Source organism: Pteropus medius, unplaced genomic scaffold (assembly GCF_902729225.1).
Source record: "Pteropus medius unplaced genomic scaffold, Ma_sr-lr_union100, whole genome shotgun sequence".
NCBI lineage: Eukaryota > Metazoa > Chordata > Mammalia > Chiroptera > Pteropodidae > Pteropus > Pteropus medius.
In genome coordinates, this window is record NW_024344433.1 from 1099960 (window position 1) to 1117522 (window position 17563).

At 40.9% G+C, this 17563-nt stretch overlaps 1 protein-coding gene across 2 annotated transcripts in view; it reads left to right on the forward strand.

The window, feature by feature from the left end:
* Positions 1 to 17563, forward strand: part of TMEM131 (transmembrane protein 131) — a 146648-nt gene that overhangs the window by 97120 nt on the left and 31965 nt on the right. For both annotated transcript variants that reach the window (XM_039872497.1, XM_039872498.1), the window contains exons 17-29: positions 4 to 138; positions 2650 to 2754; positions 4059 to 4145; positions 7308 to 7460; positions 7556 to 7631; positions 7813 to 7930; positions 9653 to 9791; positions 9892 to 10001; positions 10452 to 10518; positions 14846 to 14997; positions 15396 to 15538; positions 15960 to 16146; positions 17165 to 17350. In XM_039872497.1, the coding sequence (XP_039728431.1) occupies positions 4 to 138; positions 2650 to 2754; positions 4059 to 4145; positions 7308 to 7460; positions 7556 to 7631; positions 7813 to 7930; positions 9653 to 9791; positions 9892 to 10001; positions 10452 to 10518; positions 14846 to 14997; positions 15396 to 15538; positions 15960 to 16146; positions 17165 to 17350 (1658 nt within the window). The remainder of the gene's footprint in view (positions 1 to 3; positions 139 to 2649; positions 2755 to 4058; positions 4146 to 7307; positions 7461 to 7555; positions 7632 to 7812; positions 7931 to 9652; positions 9792 to 9891; positions 10002 to 10451; positions 10519 to 14845; positions 14998 to 15395; positions 15539 to 15959; positions 16147 to 17164; positions 17351 to 17563) is intronic.

A 17563-nucleotide genomic window follows, 5' to 3' on the forward strand; every position in this document is an offset into this window, starting at 1 on the left:
AAGTTGGCTATAAAAAGTTGGCATATCATAGGAGATGGTTTATCAATAGAACTCGTAGCTACTGAAAGAGGCAATAGGACTACAATAATTTCAAGCCTTCCAGAGTTAGAAAAATCCTCTTCATCAGACCAGTCATCAGTAAGTAGACTTTCTTATTGTTCCCTTCAACTTTAGATGTGTGTCTAAACCACATACGTCAGCTCAGTGTTTATGGGCTCCATAACAGCACTGGTTATTTGGTGTTGGACAGACCTCATAAGTCATATGCTTTAACCATCCATCCCCCCACCCTGCCCCTGTTATGAGGCCCTTGACACCCAAAGGAGTTAAGTTCTGCCTTGTCATAAAAAGTTCTAGATCAAGCAAAATTTACGTTACCCTTTTGTAACACAGGTGTCATTACAGGAGAAATTCCCAGAAGTTCTACACTAACCCTGTGCTCGTTGAATTCTCTAGGCCGAAGAGAGAGCCCTGCACATCGGTAGAAAGTGCTTTTAATTATACACCAATATTTCTGGTCAGTTTTCTGATATTCCCTTCTGATTAGGATATGCTAATAAGAAGGGAATATAAAAGGATATGCTCATAAGAGGTAATATTTGTCACTCCTTCTGATTAGAAGGGAATATCAGAGAGGCAAACATTGTTTGTTGATCCCTGCCAATGTCCTTTTTTGTCTTATAAGTGTAAACAGCTGGGTGTGTAAGAAGACGAAGCAAGGGAAAGTGAATGTAGTGTCAGTCTAATCCCTCAGTACTGTCGAGAAGGGAGCTTGGAGTTTACGCCTACCCGGAGCAGAACTAGAATCCCCTGGCACAAGAGGGAACTGACAGGCCTCATCTGTAGCTTAAGCTAGAACTTCTAGCAGCCATTTTACAAAAGGAACTGCAGATATCCTAATGCGCAGAGACTGATGTCAGAAACACCTCCACAGATCCGTTTGCACTGGGAGGGCCCCAAAGCAGTGTTTTTGGAGGGCAACTTAGCAATATATACCATTCCTCTGAATTCTTTCTGTGGAAGCAAAGTAATATAAAGAACCAAAGCTGTGAAAATAAAGATGTTTGTAGAAATGTCATTAATGATTCCAAACAAGAGAAAACATCCAAATGCATAAAGGCAGTCACGATTTTATGATTACTTATTGGAGCAGATAGAAAATTGTAAATATGATTGTATGTATAAACTTGGAAAAGAACTTATGAAGAAGTAGGAAACAATACTAAGTAATGTATTCTAATTGCAACTGTGTAGCATTCAAGCTGCATAATCGGGTATTCATGAATAGTAGTAGATTTATGGGTGTTCATATTTTAATAATTTAATGATTTAAATTTGACTCAGGAATAAAGCCTTTTAAAACAAAAAAGGATATGCTCATAAGAGGTAATATTTGTCACTCCAGCTGAAATTTTATTTTTAATACAGATAAAATGCCAAATAAAGATAATAGGCCAGCCATTAATGTGTTTCTTTAAACAGTGAAGTTAAGAGTAAAATACAGTATGTGTGTCTCATCCCAGATGGCTGAATTACACTGTTGCCTAATAAGACATTATAAATTAATAATAGGATTAGGGTAGCAGTGGGTGGCATGTGGTAATACACACACTCTTTAAATTTGAGAGGTTTATTTAACAACATAAAGCCTCTTTGGCAATTCAGGGTTTTAGAGTTCATTTTTACATAAAACTAAATGTTAAAATGAGGGACAGAATGATGAGGTCACTGTTACGAACCCTCGCTTAAAATAGGAAATTGTAGTGAGTTGCCAACTTCAAAATAACAGTTCTACAAAATGAATTTTAAATTTGAAATGCCTGAACTTTCTACTGTTATATAACCATTTTCTAAAAAGCCAAACCCACGAACTAAGTCATGTACATAGGCCAGTAGCAGCTCTGTGCCCCTCAGACCTGGGGCCTGGCTTGGGCAGTTATAGAATCATGGTGAAAACTTTATAATTGCACAAAACTAACACAGAAATGCATCTGAAAAGGGGAAAGTATCAACGTCCGTTATTTTGCTGTAAATGTGATTTCTAGATAAATTATTGCTGATATCTAAAGTACAGCTTCACAAAATGAATTTCATGTTTTCTGGAAATTTCATGACTGAATAGAGTAAGTGCCAGAAACATCAACAGACAGCTCGAGAAAACAAATAAGGTCCCCATTCTTTCAAACATGTTGTCCATAGCTCTTCCTTTCCATGCTTTTTGATGTTTTCATAAGACGCATGACAGTTAAAATCAGAACTTGAAGCAGAACCAGCCTTGCATGTGCTTATGCCCTATTGTGGCTGAAGGGTTGGTGAAGGGCTGTGTCCCTCTGCTCCATCCCTCACCCTCTTCGTCCATGCAGGTACATAGTCGTGCCCAAGGACCGTTCCCCGCCCCACCCTGGCAGCTTGCATCAGACTGTTCCTCAAGGAGCCAGTTTTTCAGTGGCCTATGGATAAGTGCAGTAGCTCAGCAGCCTGGAATGGGCGTTCTTTTGAGATACTGGTGCAGGGTGGCATGGTGACTCAGTGTCATCCCAGTGCGCATTAGGGTTCAGAAGTCAGGGCACCACTACAGGCTTATTTTCCATTTCTATAAAAGCTTCAGCTAGCAGTACTAATGAATGATGTCATTTCTGCTACATACAGGTGGTATTAGCTTCAGGCTATTTTGCTGTGTTCAGAGTCAAACTTACTGCAAAAAAACTGGAAGGGGTTCATGATGGAGCCATACAGATCACAACAGACTATGAGGTAAGGGCTTCGTGGGGACCCATGTCAATGGGGTTTTTCTGAAAAATTCAATTCTTTTTCATTTTTTTGTAGAAACAGAACTAAGTTTACTCAAGAAGTTACAGTGTACCTGTTTTATACCTTAACTGAGTTTTCGAGAATAGTTTACAGAATATTGGTGTTCATTAACTCATAGTTTTCTGATGAAACCCAAACCTCTTAACTAAAAATACATTTAGAATTGCTCTGCTAGAAACCTGCTTACCAACGGTTGTAGCATCACACAGACCCAGGCTGAAATTCCTGAGTCAGATCTCTGATTCTTTCTGCAATCCTAAATACCCTTCTGTGTAACATTTCTGGAAAGGAAGTTACAGTCAGGAAGGCACATCCTAATTTGATTTCTCCCGAGTGTATTTATGTGCTTCGTTCTAAGTCAAGGGACACAACGAAGATCACTGAGCTCTTTAAGGGCTCTGTGGAGTGTTGCAGGCACTGAAATGATAAATGGATATATGTTTGCCACACCTGAAGATTTTAGTTTAATGTTTAAAAGCTCCTTGGGAAGTTATGCACTGCTAAATTCAGCAGGTTGCTACCCTTGTTCTCCTACTTATTTGCAGCACATACAACCCCCACATGAAAGAAAATTAATTCAGAATAAACAGAATTGGTTAATTATTAATAAATGATTTATTGGGAATCTGTCAAATTAATTACCTCCAAAAGTAAGGAATTCATGTTTATTACTCATGATAGAAATAAGTGTATTTCATAGCTAAGACAAGTTTTTCATATGGATGAAAATAAGAATTAGAAAAAATATCTTAGAGAAATATCTTTGCAAGTTACAAATGAGTGAGTTAAGATTCAAAATCTAGAATGTTCAACTCGTTTTTTAAATTAGGTTGGTATTAATTCATTGCTTACAAAACAGAGAGAGCTATATAACTCTAGAAAAGCTGGATTTTTCATATATCATTTTAGGAGTACAATTTGACTTTCCTTTTTAAATAATCTACTAAATGACCCATATTATGAAAAAAAATCTTTCCCTTATTCCTTCCCCATTATTTGGTCTTGTTTACTATGTTTTCATTGAATCACTGAGAAATACATGAAAATGTATTTTGGTGCATTTTATGAATTATATTAGACAGATTAAACATATCCTTGAGTGATTTTACTATTGCTTTAGAGTTGGTTATTGCTAATGTAAGTCCCAAGATGAGTTTTTTCAGTCTCCAAAAATAATGCAATAACAACCACAATCAATCTTAGTCTTAAAACACTTATGCTTTATGGTCTATCTCTTCACCCCACAGATCCTGACGATTCCTGTGAAGGCTGTAATTGCAGTGGGGTCGCTGACTTGCTTCCCAAAGCATATGATCCTTCCTCCGTCCTTTCCAGTAAGACAGTTCTTTTATAGACTTTTGCTTGCTAATTTTTTTCCTTGCCTTTACTTTTGCATTCCTCGAATCCAACAGAAAAGTCAGTTATTCTTTATTAATCACTTTAAGGTAAGACACTGTACCAGGTTCTTTAGGAGACAGAAGAATAAGAAATGGTCCTTCCTCTCAAAAAGCTTCTATCCGGAATGGGATATGAGCCCATGATTCAGAAATGTAAAGCAGGATATAAAAATTGCCCAAATCGGTGAAAAACTAAAGTGCTGTGAGGGAAACACACATCCAGTTGATGAAAGTGCCCTGGGAGCTGGCCTGGAATGTTTCCTGGGTGGTGAGAACTTGCACTCAGGGCCCAGGGGACAACCTGAGTGGAGACACAGAGCAGTGAAGTCTGGGTGGCTATGGGCGGTAGCGAGTTGCCCAATTTGGCAAGAGTGGAGGGAAGTTGCAGGAAAGCAGATGGAATGGTCTGTTGGATTGATAGTATAAAAAAACATTAAATGCACTTAAATCCAAGAAAATGTAAAGTTTTTGAGTAGAGAATTGACATCATCAGAACTGAGCTTTAATAGTTGGATCTTTAGCAGCAATAAGTACAGGATACATTCGGAAGTAAGAACAGAGTGCCCGGAGGCCCGGAGACTCTGGTCTGAGTCCACATGTAGTACGGAGGGGAGGTTTGAGCTTAGGGTGTTGGCAGACAGCAAATCCCTTCCATACCTGCTGGCCTTTGCTGTTAGTCTGCCTTGAGTGCCGTCCCTCCTCACCTCCCTTTGGGGAATTGCTGCAAATCTTTCAAAATTCACTTCCCTCATCATCTCTGAAGACATCTCGACTCCACTGGACATCACTGCTTGTTTCATGGGTGATCTTAGAATGATTTGAAATGGCCACTTGCAGCAAGCCTCACATTGTGCCATAAATATTGCCATGTGTGTTGGTCTCCCCAGAGAGACTCTGAGATCCACTAGCAAAGAAATAGAGGGGTCTTTTGTCCCTGACAGCAGGCACATAGTAGAGGATGGATGGATGGATGGATGAATGAATGAGCAGAAGACAGGGAAGAACACATAGGCAAGAAGTGTTTCAGATGAATCATTAGAACTGTGTTTGAATATCCCGAGAGTCATTCTGATTGAAGCAGGTGAGGGTAGGCGGGTGGACAGAGGAACAAAAACCATGACTTAGAGTTTGAGCCTGGAGAACAAGGAAGAAAAGAAACATGGAAACCAGGAAATGGCCTCTGCCTTTTGCAAGAAGATGGTATGGTCAATTCAAGGCACATTGGGGCAAATGTGGAAGTGTCTCATCCTGTGGTAGGGGACACAGTGGGTTAAGAGAAATAGTGCATTTAGAATCTTATGTGCTATGTGCAGTAAAACCCAAATTCAAATTTTAGCTACTTAAAAATATAAATTTTCAATTAATAGGTTCAGCACATTTAAGGGTAAGTCTTAATCCAGCCTTTGTCATCTTGTCATTCCACTTTGCGCTGAATATACAGAACTCATGACTTCATTGTTTACCCAGAAAGACCTCACTCCTTCCTTCAATTACCTTTTCAATCAGTGTTCTCCTTAATCACTGCAGAAACTGTGCAGTAAATGAAGCAACATCTGTGTCTGAACTACTCCAGATGAAGCTTTCAGGTGTCTTACAGGACAAGATATTTGCTTGGAAGTACAAATTAACTTGATATTGCTGTGTTAGTCGGGCTACTGTAACAAAGTGTCATAGACTGGGTGTCTTAAACAACAAATGTTTATTTCTCATGGTCCTGGAGGTTGGGAAGTCCAAGATCAAGGCACTAGCAGATAGTCGTCTGCAGGCCTCCACCTGGTTTTGCAGACGGCCGTCTTCTCATTGTATCATCGTCACTTAGAAGAGCAGAGCGTTGTTCCCACCATGGTTTCCACCCTCCTGACCTACTCACCTCCCAAAGACCCACCTCTTAACACCTTCACCTTGGGGGTGAGGATTTCAACATAGGAATTTGGGGGAGGGGGCAGGGAACACAGACATCCAGTCCGTAACAATTACCAAATTCTGTAGTCTTTTATCAGATGGAGAACAAGAGCTAATGGATGAAAACAATCCTTGAGAAGAAACATTTCAAATAACTCACAGTTTAATACTTCATATTTGAATACCATTGTATAACTTTTCTATTACCTCCTTTGATCCCCACCATACCCCCTATAAGACAAGACATGGACACAAGAGAAGTCATTATAACAGGTGCATGAAGACACAGCCGTGCAACTTGGCACAGGCCTTCTGCCTCCTGCTCTCATGGTCTCTCCATCTCAGCCGCTGCCTGCCCCTCATGTCTTCCTACTGCAGTTCACTTGGGCTGGACTGGAAATGATGAGTGTTAGTCTCGACCTCACCATCATTGAACTCTTGTTCCTGTGCATTCTCTTAACTTCTTATCTTTTAATACCAGTGGGTGTGATCAGATTATAAGACGCAAAATTCTTTATTCAAACAAAAGAAAGTAAAAGATTATAACAATTCTTACTAAGAGTTATTTTAAAATCATGTAACTTTTTACTTAAAATCTGCTTTCCTATCATAGGGAGAAGCATGCTGCTAATAAAAGCAGTCATTGATTGTTTAATGATTTAATCTGTATGATGTTTTAATAAGATACTTGATAACCTATATTTTTAAAAGATGTGTTGGTTTGGCACAAGTGATATTTTTATTTTTTAAAGAAAATACTTCTCAGGAAAATAAATCTGATTTTTTTCAATTCAGTTATCCTGAATTTAGATACTTTTAGGGCCCCCTGCCCTGGTATAAACAGGCCTTGCTTAACAAAATGACAGTAAACACTTATTCAGTGCTATCTCTGTACCTTTGTTGGCATCCTCAATATTTCAACATGAAATGTGAACATTTTTACTTTAGTTCATTTTCACAAATTACAGAGGTTTGTCCTGTTAATTTTTCTGTAACAGGCCATAAAAATGATAACAACTGCAAAGTTGGGGAGCTCTGATTGCAAAGTTAGGGGTTCTCAGCCAATGGAAGTTCTAAATGTCCTTTGAGCTTTGGTTTCCCGGAAACATGTCTGTCAACTCTTAAGTGTCTGTTCGTAAGGAAATCCAACCAGGTGCAAGTAAATTTGTTGTTTGTTTGTTTGTTTTCCTCCTTCAGGGGAAAATAGTCCATCACAGTTTAAATATCATGAACTCCTTCTCACAGAAGGTAAAGATACAGCAAATACGATCTTTGTCAGAAGATGTGCGGTTTTACTACAAACGCTTACGGGGCAATAAGGAAGACTTGGAGCCAGGGAAGAAATCAAAGGTTTGAAACATTCCATTTGCAAACTGCCCTCCGTGAGTACCTCATTGTGGCCTTCCATGGACTTGAAGTCACGGTTCTCCTGTGCCTCTTTGTAGATTGCAAACATTTATTTCGATCCGGGACTGCAGTGTGGGGATCATTGCTATGTTGGCTTGCCTTTTCTGTCCAAATGTAAGTTACCTTGTTGTTCTTTCTCATGCCCTTCACGCCCCTCAAAATATTCCTTAATGAACGGCTGCCACTTTCTGAAGTCTATCCCTGTCTCTTGGGCTCTAGAAATCATTTGAAAGAAATTTGGCAAGTGGATATGACATGGGGCTGGGTGTGTCGTAACTTATGTCCTCTGCTTTAGCTGAAGCCAAGGTGCAGCCCGGGGCAGCCATGCAGGAGGAAATGTGGGACGCCGACTGGAGTCTGCACCAAAGCCTGTTCAAGGGCTGGATGGAGATAAAGGACAACTCGGGTCATAGGTGAGAGCTTCTGCTTTTAATATTTTAGCTCCCTTTACAAGTTTGAAACATTTCTGTTGAAGTTACTTCCTAAATGTTATTATGTTTAGAGAGGTTACTTCTCTATAGCTAAGAAAATATGCCTAATCTTCAGAAAATTAAGGGGGCGGCTTGAATGCCATTTTAATGGTATGTTGCTCAGAAATGTGCACAGTATCGTTTTCCCCTTTTCTCCATCACTCTAGATACTTAAAATCAAAGAAACTGTGTGAAGTTGTGTTTGTGTAGGATAATAACAGTGTCCACCTTGGGCACAGCTATTTGCTACCACTGACCTCCTGGCAAAGGCCAGGAAAACATGGCCGTTCGGTCCCCACAGGAGACCAAGGAAGTGTTTGCTAGAGGTGAGAGGGGCCCTCCTCCCTCCAAGTGCTGAGTGAGGGGTCAGGGCCCAGTTCAAATGGACTCTACCTGCTAACAACAGACCTCTGCTGCCGCTGGGTTCAAACACAGACAGTATAGAAATCTGATCTTTTCGTGTACTTCAGAAGAGAATTCAACTAGCACGCAGAGAATGTGACAGCTGAGGAAAACCACTCCTCTCAGTTGGCTAATCTGAAGTGAATTTGTCAGTATCATCAAGATACTGCAGCTTGTACTACTATAAAATTTTCAAACCATTAACAGTTAAACCAAAGAGTTGCTGTTTTTCTGAACTATCTCCTGTGAAAAGTTTTCTTAAGACAAAGGAAGTTAAATTTCTTCTCTAAAATGGTTAAAATAAGTACATGAGACTTTCTGCAGCAAACTCACTGGGAGAACACTAAAGCATTTCCATAGTGGACATTATGGACAGGCCAGCTCCAAACGTTAACATCCAGTTATGAATAAGTGGCTTGTGACGCTGCACAAGGCTCAGCAGCTAAGGAACCTCTTCAACTCCCACCCAGCGAAGCCCCCACCTACCTCTCTGTGCCCAGCATCCCTTGCTGCGCCTCCAGGTCCCAGTTGCACAGTGGATGGAGCATTCTCCCCGCGTCACTGAGTCAGTGTGCGTGTGACAGAGTTCCTGTTACTTGTCTTATAGAACAGCTTGCACTCTTACCATCATCAGAACATCACAGTCCAGTCGTGTTGTGGGTTAGAACAGGCCTCCGTGTCCAGGCTTGTCTGGGCCCACAGCCTTAGCCTATTTATAGCATTGTTCCCTTGGGGAATATGTTGCGTGTTCTAAACAGCTGGTTTATAAACTCTCGTAAGTAGAGAAATATTCAAATGAGGTCCTGAATATTGCTGATAACCTCACATGTATCTGCCCCAAACCTGCATGTGTAGTACCTCTTCAGCTGACATCTTCATTGCGTATCAGGGAGGAGAAGCCATATACTAAACAGTGCACTCACTGTCTTCTCATTAGCTCTGCTGACAGTGTCCTTAGCACCCTGCTGTTGGCATCCAGTTCTTTCCACCAGACATGCAGGATCCTGCCTTTTCCTTTACATATTCAGTGCAGAACAGTGCAGGTGATCAGTGATAGATATTTTGGCATCTCTTTGTGACAAAATAGAAACATCTTCATACCTGTCTCTATTAAAAGCATAGTAAAATATTAGAGAAAATAAACCTCTGTTTATTTAGGCCCAGAATAAGACTTCTCAAGTACATAAACCTAATAGAATTTCTTGTTTTCAGAAGCTCAAATATTTCATTTTGATACAGTGACTTACAAACTCTTTTTTCTAGATTGAGTGCATTATTTGAAGTTAATACAGACCTTCAAAAAAACATACTATCAAAAATCACTGCTGAGCTCTCGTGGCCTTCCATACTTAGCTCGCCACGGCACTTGAAATTTCCACTTACGAATACAAACTGCTCCTCGGTAAGTATTCCAAGTGACATATGGAAATATGTAATAAGACTGTAAAATATACACTTTTAACTGGAAATCTTTCATTTACGGTTTCATTATTTTGTTTAAGGAAGAAGAGATTACTTTAGAAAATCCTGCAGATGTTCCTGTTTATATCCAGTTTATTCCTCTGGCTTTATATTCCAATCCTTCAGTCTTCGTAGACAAATTAATATCAAGGTAAGCATTGCTTTAGGTAATCAAAATGTCTCTATAATAACATTTAATTATTGTTTTACAAACTTTAGATGATTGCAGCTCATACAGTAATAGGTTTGGCTTAAAGTCTGGATCTATAAATAAAGTTGAGGGAAGGCTCTGGGAAGAGAGATTGATATTAAGTATCTAAAAAAGCTTTCATTTTAAGACAGAACAAGTAATGTTGAACTTCTTCCTACAAAATTATAAAGAGAAAGCAAGTGGGACTCTATAAATGTTAGTTTTAAAAAGTGAGCAAAATAATAACTATAAATTGTGGCCATTAATATTTGAAGGCTATTAATCTGTTAATATCAACCTCAAATCTGTCAAAAGATAATTTGCAAACAAAGCACAAACTTAATAATTATTCTGTCACCCCTTTAATTATGTCGCTGCTTACAGAGAAATATATGTACATTTTTATTTTAGGTTTAACTTGAGTAAGGTGGCAAAGATAGATTTAAGAACACTAGAATTTCAAGTCTTCAGAAACAGTGTAAGTATTCAGACTTTGTACTATTCTACAGAAATCATTCTGTAAGATGGTCAGAGCTCATGTGAAGGCATGTGAGGGGAAAGTGTTGGCCGCCCTGAGCTGGCCAAGGGTGAGTCCCTGGGGGGTCAGCACTCCTGGATGGGGTGGGCGAGGTTTAGGTCAGCAGGAGGGCTGCTGGGCAGGAGGTTCCTGCTTGCAGGCATTATAAAGTTAAGCCCGCAACTCTTCTACCTGACACTCAGAGACCATAGATGGGGGATGGTGTGCATGCAGGTGCTACGTGCTCTGACTCCTGGCAACCCCATGAGTGAGTGCCATCACAGTGTCATATCCCCAGCTGCCCTGCTCAGCTCCTGCAGACTCAGCCTGTGGCTTCTCTTAGGAAGTCTGTCCAGGTCATGTTTGGTCTTCCTCTTTCCCTGATGTCTTCTGTTTTCCCAGAGAACCCTGCCTTGTCACAATGTGCCTGAAGCAGGACAGTGCAGTTTTGTCATTTGCCTCCAGTGATGTCTCAGGCTTAACTTGCTCCAGAACCCACTGGTTCCTCTTTCTGGAGGTCCGGGGTCTCCGTGGAGCCCTCCCCCAAGGCCACATTTCAGATGAATTCATGTTTTCCTGTCGATCTTCATCACTGTCCAGCTTTCACATCTGTACTAGGAACTGAGAAGACGGGTGTGGATGGTCGCAGCCTCGGTCCCTGATGACATTTCTATGCCCTTGGGGACCCTTCCTCGTTCTCTCTTTGCTGCCCATTGGAGTCTCCACCCCCTGGTTTCTTGGCTGCCATCCGCATTTGAACTGATGACCAAACCATCAAAATCTAACAACTTCAGTGTCTTCACTGCCTGTGTTAAAGTCGAATGTTTCTTCTGTGGTCATCTTGTCTTCTTGGCATTTGGATGCGGTCCTGCTTTGGCACTGTCTTTCACTCTCATCAGAAGTCGTTTCAAATCTATGCTTCTTCTTGACAGTAAATTGGTGTCAGTTATTGATATTTCTTCTACCAGTTTTCATTCCTTCTTCCTTTGAGTCTCGCCCAGTTTTTCATATGATATGTTCTGCGTACAGGTTAAACAGACAGGGAGATAAAATGCACCCTGTCTGACACCTTTGATTATAGGAAACCATTCTATTTCTCCATATTATATTCTGACAGTGGCTTCCTGTCTACAGTACAGGTTATACATCAGGACAACGAGGTATATACCAATACATAATTTATTTTTATCAAGCCTCAAAATATTAAGCTCGATCATTTAAATTTTTATTTTGGATACTTACTAATAAAATTGTAAGTTCCAAAAATGCCAGACCCATGACTGGCTGTATTCAAACGTAGCATAGTAGCATGCATAGTTTTCACTCAATAGATATTCTTGAATTAATAAATGTATACATAAACTGGTTTGTTCTGGGAACAAATGTTCTCTATCACAGGCCAGGGTGAGCAGCCACTAAGCACTCATTCTGTAAGGCCCTAGGGTATAGAGTACGCGTTAGGCAGAAGCAAGCCCTCAGACTAAAGCCACCTGCACACTGGCCCCGTCTCTTGGCCCTGCACGCCCCTGAGCAGCCTGCTGGTGCCAGCCCAGTTCTGAAGCCTCACCGAGGAGACTGTCTTGATTCTCCCTGGCCCTTCCTTTACACCCAGGCCAACTTGTTGTTGTTGTTGTTGTTGTTGTTGTTGTTGTTGTTGTTGTACGATACCTTGTTTCCCAGATCTGGGCATAAGCTCCTTGGCGGCTTGTCTTCTGTTTATCTGACTTCTTTCCTGTATTAATAACATGAAAGGTATTGAATGAATGAGGGTCAGAATCCAGCTAATCCTCCATCCTCTGAGTTACTTCAAGTGGAAACAGTAAATAATCACCTCCTTCCTCTCTTTGTTGTGGGCTCTGGCTGAATGTGGGTCACAGTCACCACACAGCAGCAGGGTACCTTCCTGCTACTGTAGCTTTGCTTCCCACTTGTAACAAGGGAGGCTGGCTCCTAGCATAGTCATGGCCTTGTACCTATGAGCTTTGTCACCTTGACCAAGCACATAAACCTTTGTTAACTTGAGCTTCCCCTCTTGTAACATGAAATTGATAATGTGTATTTTACAGAGTTGTTGAACAAATGAAACAAACTCACAGGGAAGCCCTGAAGTTGGTCCGTGGCATACAGTGAATGCTGCCTAGAGAAGTCCTACGAAGGCTAACGAGGCCAGGGCAGAGGCAGCAGGAGGGTCTCAGTATTTTGGGGCTGTAGTGAAGAGCCTTTCCCAGGGTTCCATGAGCACCTAGGATGTGCCCATGCTGTGCCGGGGATGCACGTTGATCATTTTGTGCAGCCAGCCCAGCAGCCAGCCTGAGCAATTAGTTACCAGCCACTGTTGTATGTCCCTCGTTCTGTCAGTGGGAAACTCAAAGCTCAGGAGGTAACTTGCCAGGCCTGTACTTGTGATAACTGGCAAGGCCAAGTGCAAGTCTGGCGCTCAGGTCCCAGAGCCTCGCCCCATACAGTCTCACCACGTGGTCATCACTGACCAAGTGTCACTGGTTAGCCTATCAGGCCAGGTGTTTTAATAGTTCTTGAAACATTTGTGTTCTTCCCCTTGCTTTGTGTTTTAATTTTTAGGGCATATTTTACCCAAGTCATTGTAGAAAAACTTTATAAGTCTTTGTTTAAGTCAATCTTGTATGGGAATGTAATTTTCAGTGTATTTTTTTTCTGACAAATAATGGAGAGAATACCAGACTAAAATTTAGATAGTCATATATTCTAGCCTCGTGGCCTTCTCTTAAAATCCTTTTGTACTTTGCTTTTTCTGGCCATAAAATGCCAACATAATAAGGTTAATATTTATTACTGCTTAATCCAGAATATGTCTCTCCCAACCGCAAGTGCACACACCGAACAAGACAGTGGCTTCTCAGGAAGTTTGACACCACTGCCTTGCATCGTGCCAGAGGGTTATCAGTTCTGCCCACTGTTGCTTTTGGTAACCACCAGCGCATATGTCAACACGCTGAAAAAGACATGTCAGTAGGAACTATTTTACATCTGTCAGTGATGTAAAACAGTTCTGACACCATAGTTACCCTAAAAAGATCTCTGAGATCCCTATGAGTCCGTGGGTCACTCTGTGAACACCACATCACTGTCAAGTTAGAGTTGCCGAAGCCCTCAACCCTCTGCCTGAGGCATCAGCGTCTTGAAGCGTTCCCACGCATCTGGTCCAGATGAGCTAGTGTGTGCTGGGGATACACATGTCGTATAGGATATGCCTGTCAGTTACCCAGAATAGTTCGTTTAAAAGGGAACTCGTGACTGACCCATTCAGAGTAGTCAGAACATTCTGCTGCCCTGGCAGACACTAACAGAAGAGTGCCCGACATAGGGCATGAGCCTCCAGAGTGGGAGTTAAAGAGCGGCGCACCATAGCCATCTGTGGCCCTCATAGTGCGTGTAGCGTCGGGCTGAACAGGGGGAGGGGTCAGTGTGGGTCGGACCTGAGGTGCCAAGTGGGTAGACAGTCCAACAGAAGCCACTTTGCTTTCACGCAGTAGCAGAACCATGACAAGCACAGACACTCACAGCCAAGCATTGCCACCCTTTCCCACAAAAAAGTTTAATGTTACTTAAAAGTCAGGACACTATTCTCAAGTGTGAACTCTGATTTTTTTTTTGAGAGCCTGTAACTGGCCATCAAGAAGTCATATTTTAACTATTAAACTAAGCTATTCTTTAAACTTTAAACCGAGTGTTCATGAAACAGGTATTATGTGCTTAGTTTCAAAATAAAATTTAAAGATAGAAGACTATAAATCAGAAATATTTTTACGAATAAAAAATATGACACAGCCTTAGACCCTTGAGCTGATACCTTCCAGAGGAGGGGCAGGAAAGTGATGGCCAGGTGGGGACAGCACCAGTGGGACATGGTATGCCGGGGGTGTTGGCTGCACAGCTTTTTGCTTTGTGCTAAAACATTGAGCTGTTCATCTTACGTTTATGTCTTTTTCCGTGTGTGTGTTCTGTTTAAAATTAAAAATTAAAAGATCTGTATAAAAACAACCTAGAACAAATATGAAGACTTTGGACACCTGTTCCCTTCAGTGTCTTGGGAAACAAAGTCCCTTGAGACTTAATGCAGAATATGAAGTGTCATCACTGGTCGCCCAGCTCTGCTTATCAACTAACCAGTACCTAAACGAGAGAGGAAATGGTTTACGTATTTAATCCATTCAAGAAACTTAGTAGTACTGGGCTGTAGGTGGAGTAAGGGGAAAGGCATTTCTCCAGAGACTGTCAGTGACTCTTGTTTGTTTACCACACAATCAAGGCTCATCCACTGCCAGGTTCAACAGGATTCACAGAGGGCCTCTCCAGACATTTAATCTTAAACCTAATTTTAAAACCTGGAGAAAAGAAGTCTGTCAGAGTAAAGTTTACTCCGATTCACAACAGAACTGTCTCTTCACTCATCGTGATCAGGTAGGGTCTATGACTTAAGTGCCAGTGGTTTTAGCACTTGTATAGAAATTCTTACTTGATTTGTTTCGATGTGAGTTTACAAACTTATTTATGGAAAAGGCTTTTTACCTTATCTAAATCGTGCAAACACCACATGTAACGAAACATACCATTGTGGTTACATTTATAGCTAGAAAACCTGAAAAGTGCCTTTCTGTACCATGTGTGACCCTTAAAAATGAAAAACTCTTACTTTCTCCATATAAATATTCTTAAATTCTTAAAGTATAAATGCCTCACTTTTAAATTTAGTGTATTAATTTCTGCATGGTGGTTTATAAATGAATTGTAAAAATTATAGCTCAAAAGATTGTGCATATTTAATAGGAGAAAAATCTGTGATTCTTGTTCCTGTGTAGAAATAACCTGACCGTGATGGATGCTGTGATGGTGCAAGGACAAGGAACTACCGAGAACCTGAGGGTAGCAGGCAAGCTTCCAGGCCCAGGGAGTTCCTTACGCTTTAAAATCACAGAAGCATTATTGAAAGACTGTACAGAGAGTGAGTATTCCTAACAGAATCAAGGGCACAAATTCTAGCACTTGCTTTCAATAGGAAACAATTCCAAAAAACAAGAACAGTATTTCTGTATGTGCACATGTATATATGTTAGTGATGTCTACTTAAGATTTTTAAGGAAATACCCTTCAGGGTGGTTGAGTTGGATCTTAAAAGATGAGAGTGTCAGTATTTATTGCATGCCTCAGATGGTGTACAGTGTGAGAGGTAAAGCACAGTCAGACTTTTGCTATCAGGAAGGGCGTGCAAAGCAGTATACTTCCTGCCAAAGTCTGGGTGAAGCTGACCCCTGCCCTGTGAGGCACTTGCAAAACCTCATGGGCTCACAGAGAATGTGGTCCTCATTTGGACCAGGGACACAGGGTCGCAAGATTTATACTCACTCCACGTTTTTTTCCTTTAGGTTTGAAACTAAGAGAGCCAAATTTCACATTGAAAAGAACATTTAAAGTAGAAAATACAGGACAACTTCGAATTCACATAGAAACCATTGAAGTCAGTGGGTGCTCATGTGAGGGGTATGGCTTCAAAGTCGTTAATTGCCGAGCGTTTACACTGAGCGCCAACGCCTCTAAAGACATAGTTATATTGTAAGTATTTTTTTATAAGGCATAACGAATCACTAGCTTGTTAACTTTTTATACTAGAGTTGTTCAAACTCTGCACAGATGTTTTCAAACTTACAGAAAAAGTCTTTACCCACAAACATATTTGCTTAATTTTTTTTTTTTTTTTTTTTTTTTACTTAATCTTTGGTTATTTCTTTCTATCTTTGTTTTCAAAATTGTGAGACTTCCTCTGTCTCCAAAGTGGATCAGATAATCTTAGAGACCAGTTTCAGAATTATTTTCAGGCTTGTGTTGTTGGTAGGAAATTGACTATAGATTCAGTCTCAGCATCAGAGCAGTCACTCGTATCACACTGTGTAGGGTGCAGGACGTGATATTCTGGCCAGAAGACAATTTTAATCCCTGTGTCTCAATAGTTGCAGTAAATTTTAACAACTAATTGATAACTTGTTATGTTGTAAAGTTTATGTAACAAAAGATAACCTTGTCCCCTTAGTTGAATTATAGTTTCTTGATCTTGAGTGGACATTTCCTTGACAGGCAACTGCATTGCTCCATGTAAGGCACAGTGCTTGGCACCTCAAGGTACAGTGAGGGTTAGGTCACCTTTCCTCAGGGGCACATCGTCCAGTCGGGGAGCATGCAGTTAACAAAAATAAAAATAGAGTAACTGGGCAGAAAGCAGCAGTGCAGGAGACAAAGAGAGAAGGTCACTGGGGCTTGCTTGGATGGGCATTTAAAGGCACTTTTGGGGGATGTGCCCTGGAGAGAATGGCTGTAGAGAAAAGGGGAGGGAGCTCAGAGACCACTGTCTGAATTCATTATGGAAGCAGAACTGTCATTTTTTATATATGTATATAGTTGTTTCTATTGTTAACTTCGTGGGAAAATACTTTCTCTGTCTTACAGTGAGGAAATTAATAGTAGTATTGAGCTCTAATATTCTGTGTTATGTTTCAGAGGCGTGTGGGACCAGTATTATGTTTAAATTCGTGATATGTTTTTAAAACTTGGTCTTACTACCGTCGTTCTGTTTTAGGTTTACTCCTGATTTCACAGCTTCCAGAGTTATTCGTGAACTGAAGTTTGTAACGACCAGCGGTTCTGCATTTGTATTTGTGTTGAATGCCTCTCTTCCATACCATATGTTAGCAACTTGTGCAGAAGCCCTTCCCAGGCCCAACTGGGAGCTAGCCCTATATATCATCATCTCAGGAATAATGAGGTACTTGCTTCTCTTTGATGTTGGTGTGCAGCCACTGTTCTGAGCACTGGGACCGCCCACGGACAGTCAGGCCTCTCACTGTAGTTGGGCTGCTCACTGCTTGTCTGGGGGGAGGCGTAGAACTGAACCCTTTTGGTGGCATATATGGCAAACAGAAGTGTTGTCTACCTTTGAAATCTGTTATACAAATTAAGTATATGTTAACTTCTTCAA